The sequence below is a fragment of the Rhinopithecus bieti genome, unplaced genomic scaffold, assembly GCF_001698545.2.
Source record: "Rhinopithecus bieti isolate Rb0 unplaced genomic scaffold, ASM169854v2 scaffold_12573, whole genome shotgun sequence".
Lineage (NCBI taxonomy): Eukaryota > Metazoa > Chordata > Mammalia > Primates > Cercopithecidae > Rhinopithecus > Rhinopithecus bieti.
The window spans coordinates 2,396,355-2,400,221 of record NW_016807321.1 but is presented as its reverse complement, the minus strand read 5'-3'; the positions used below and the strand labels follow the sequence as shown (position 1 = coordinate 2,400,221).

The following is a 3,867-nucleotide window of genomic DNA, read 5'->3' as shown; positions in this document are numbered from 1 at the left end:
CGCCGGGGCCGGCAACGCCCACAGCGGTAGGGACAGGACGCCTGGGCCGGCACGTCCCACAGCGGTAGGGACAGGACGCCTGGGCCGGCACGTCCCACAGCGGTAGGGACAGGACGCCTGGGCCGGCACGTCCACAGCGGTAGGGACAGGACGCCGGGGCCGGCACGTCCCACAGCGGTAGGGACAGGACGCCTGGGCCGGCACGTCCCACAGCGGTAGGGACAGACCCTGCCATCCACCCACTTCGGAGGGGAAAGTCCAAGCCCAGGATGATGCCTCAATGCCAGATGCCCTTCTTGATAAGAAAGCAGGAAAATCTGTGTCTCTTCTCCCTGTGATCTAGGACTACGTTGATTCCATGGGCAGCGCACTCACTCCAGAGCCCCCCAAGGGAGCTGGGGTTGAGGACCCTCTCTGGCTTTGCTTCTAAAATCCATCTCAGACCCTTCCCCACTGCAGAAGCTTGGGGAGTGTTGGGTGGGTGGTGGGGATGGCAGGGGGAGCTGACCTTGGGCCTCGTCTGACCCCAGGTCTCTACAGAGCTGCCAGGGCACTCGGGGTACAGACCCCTCCCTCTGGAACCCAGGGGCCAACGCACCTGCTTCAACCACTTCCGCCAAGGGCTCGGTGCCCCAACATGGCAGTCCTGGCAGACCCCCCAAGGAAATGGGGGACTCATCTGCTTTCCTCCTTCCCGTCTTGGCTTCCCCAGGCACCCCATTTTCAGAGGCCCCACCTGGTCCTCAATCACCTGAACTCAACCTGAGGTGTTTTCTCAGCATCTGCCTGTGAGTGCCTCAGGGGAAAGCAGACCTCTCACCCATGCACCCAGGCAAGTCTCCCAGAGGGCCAGTCTAAGACCCTCCCTTCCCCACTTGCAGACACACAGAGACACAGCCTTGTCTGTCTCTCATATACATGCAGACACCTGCCAAAACATGCTACAACTGCACCCACACACACACACACACAGAAGCCCCGTGTCTGTGTCTGCCCTGCCTCTCTCCTACACACACAGTGTTCACACACACACACCACAGGCCCCGTAAACACCATGGCAGACTTCTCTCCCAGGAAGCTCAGCACACGTTGGGACAAGACATGCCTTGTTCTCAGGAGGAGCTTTCTCTCGCTCAGAGTGAGCCCCTCCCCGCTCACAGGCTGCAATTCTCCAGGGCCACACTAAGCACCCTTTATTCGGGGAAGAAAGAGCGACAAAGCACCTTCAGCTGGCTCGGGGCGATGAATCTCCTCCTGTCCTGATGTCTCAGCCTCGGCCCCCTCCAGAGTTCCTTCCGATTCATCCGAAACAGAGGCGTCCTTCACCTCGGTGTCCTCACTGCCGTCGCTGTCCACACCATAGCCCTCGTCCAGAGCCAGCTTCAGGGGGTGCGACTTCCTCTTGGACACCAGGTGCTCAGCCTCAGCGCCCTCCAGCTTCCTCTTCTTGGCCAGGGGGCAGCTCTGTAAACTGCGAAGGAGGAGTAGGCAGTGGAGAGGGCCAGGCTAGGGCCACGAGAGGCCTCAGCCATACCATGCGCCGCTCCCGAGGGTCCTCCCTCCCTCCCTCCCCCACAGACTCATCCAGTTCTTGCCGGGGACCCAGACAAGAAAACCACAGTGCAGCTCTGGTAGGTCAGATGGTCTATCTTTCCCCCACAGGGTGTGCCCATGGCCACACGGGCCTCCAGGCTAGAGTGGGAGGTCGCTGCCTTGCAGAAGGGCCAGCAGCCTGGCCTCAGGAGCCGTGGAAAAAGATGGAAAGTTCTCCATCTGCAAAAGGGCCTAGAACAGAGTTGGGTGGTGGCGGGGGGCGGGGCTCCAAATCTGCTTCCCAGGAAGCTCTGTGAGATCCAAGGGTCCTCTCACCTTCGGTGCCTGGAGTACTTGCCCCGGACGTGTCCTGAGCCAGTGCATCCTGGGGTGGGGCAGCTGAGGGGAAAGAAAAAGCGAGGTCACATCAGGCGATGGGTTCAGACCTCAGGGCCCATCGCAGACCTTCACCCTGGGGAGCACACTCTCTCCAAACGATTCATCTCAGAATGGCTGCTTGCAGTTTGCTGAAAATTAATAACTCACCCCATTCAAATAAATGAATGGCTCGTTACAGTTTTACAAGTGTTCAATTAAAGACTGTTTATACATAAGAGCAAGACTTCTAACGCCAGAGTCTCCCAGACCGCTCCCTACAGCAGGCATTCCACCAGCTGCCACCAGGTTTCCAGGAGCTTGGACACAAGACACTCTGAGGTGCCCTGAACACAGTACCCCTCTCTAAAGAAGGCCCAAGTCCAAAGCACAGAAGTTGGCATTCACTGTGTCCATCACTAATGCTATAAGGCCTATGGCCATCGGCGGCAACAGTCTCTGCATTCCCTGCCAGCTGTGACCTTCGTGCCCCAGCAAACTGAGCCAGGACTGACAGGCAGAAAGGAATCCGTGGCCCAAGCCAAAGGCAGTGGTGAAGATTCCACCAGTGCCTGTAGCTGGTGTGAGTCCCAGCTTCCACACAGGGAAAAGAAGCCAGGAGAGCCAATGAACCAGGAGCTGACAGGGTCTGCCTTGGTGGAAGACTCTTGGACTAAGAAGGGCAGTTTGGGGAGGGGGTGATACTGACCCTCCTGCATCTCTCACCCCAGGGCTGGCAAGCACAAGGCAGGACACCCAGGAGTTCCTCTTCCTTAACCATCATCTGTCTCCCGATATAACCAAACCAGCAGGAAGCTCTGGAAACTTCTGAGCATGAGTACTGACTATGCCAACCACCGTGGCAGGAGGACCACAGCTCCCACAGCAGCCTCGGGGCCAAAGGGGCCGCTGTGGAGTGTGAGGCCAGAGTTCACCACCTATCAGGCTCTTGCGGGCTGTCGGATGCATCCACGGCTCAAGGACTACAAGGAGCAGTCATTGTAAGACCCAGATGCCTGCGCCAAGTCGCCTAAGGCAGGTGGGAGGGGCAGGCCTGCGCTCCTTGCGGGAAGACAGAGGCTTTCCTGGCCAAGATGGGAAGACCTTGTTTTGTTTTGTTTTGTTTTGTTTTTGTTATTTCATATATATATATTTTATACTTTAAATTCTAGGGTACATGTGCACAATGTGCAGGATTGTTACATATGTATACGTGTGCCATGTTGGTGTGCTGCACCCATCAACTCGTCAGCACCCATCGACTCGTCATTTACATCAGTTATAACCCCCAATGCCATCCCTCCCTCGCTTCCCCATAGTATGCCCCGGTGTGTGATGTTCCCCTTCCCATGTCCAAGTGATCTCATCGTTCAATTCCCACCTATAAGTGAGAACATGCGGTGTTTCGTTTTCTGTTCTTGCGATAGTTTGCTGACAATGATGGTTTCCAGCTGCACCCATGTTCCTACAAAGGACACGAACTCATCCTTTTTTATGGCTGCATAGTATTCCATGGTGTATATGCACCACATTTTCTTAATCCAGTCTGTCACTGATGGATATTTGGGTTGATTCCAAGTCTTTGCTATTGTGAATAATGCCACAATAAACATACATGTGCATGTGTCTTTATAGCATGATTTATAATCCTTTGGGTATATACCCAGCAATGGGATGGCTGGGTCATATGGTATTTCTAGTTCTAGATCCTTGAGGAATCGCCATACTGTTTTCCACAATGGTTGAACTAGTTTACAGTCCCACCAACAGTGTAAAAGTGTTCCTATTTCTCCACATCCACTCCAGCACCTATTGTTTCCTGACTTTTTAATGATTGCCATTCTCACTGGTGTGAGATGGTATCTCACTGTGGTTTCGATTTGCATTTCTCTGACGGCCAGTGATGATGAGCATTTTTTCATGTGTCTGTTGGCTGTATGAATGTCTTCTTTTGAGAAA

The 3,867-nt window shown here is 54.8% G+C and overlaps 1 protein-coding gene across 7 annotated transcripts in view; it reads right to left on the bottom strand.

Moving 5' to 3' along the window:
* The window catches only part of MYT1 (myelin transcription factor 1), a 117,982-nt gene that overhangs the window by 38,079 nt on the left and 76,036 nt on the right, over positions 1 to 3,867 (bottom strand). For all 7 annotated transcript variants that reach the window (XM_017881328.1, XM_017881324.1, XM_017881325.1 and 4 more), the window contains 2 exons: positions 1,870 to 1,932; positions 1,224 to 1,471 (listed from right to left, as the gene is read on the bottom strand). In XM_017881328.1, the coding sequence (XP_017736817.1) occupies positions 1,224 to 1,471; positions 1,870 to 1,932 (311 nt within the window). The remainder of the gene's footprint in view (positions 1 to 1,223; positions 1,472 to 1,869; positions 1,933 to 3,867) is intronic.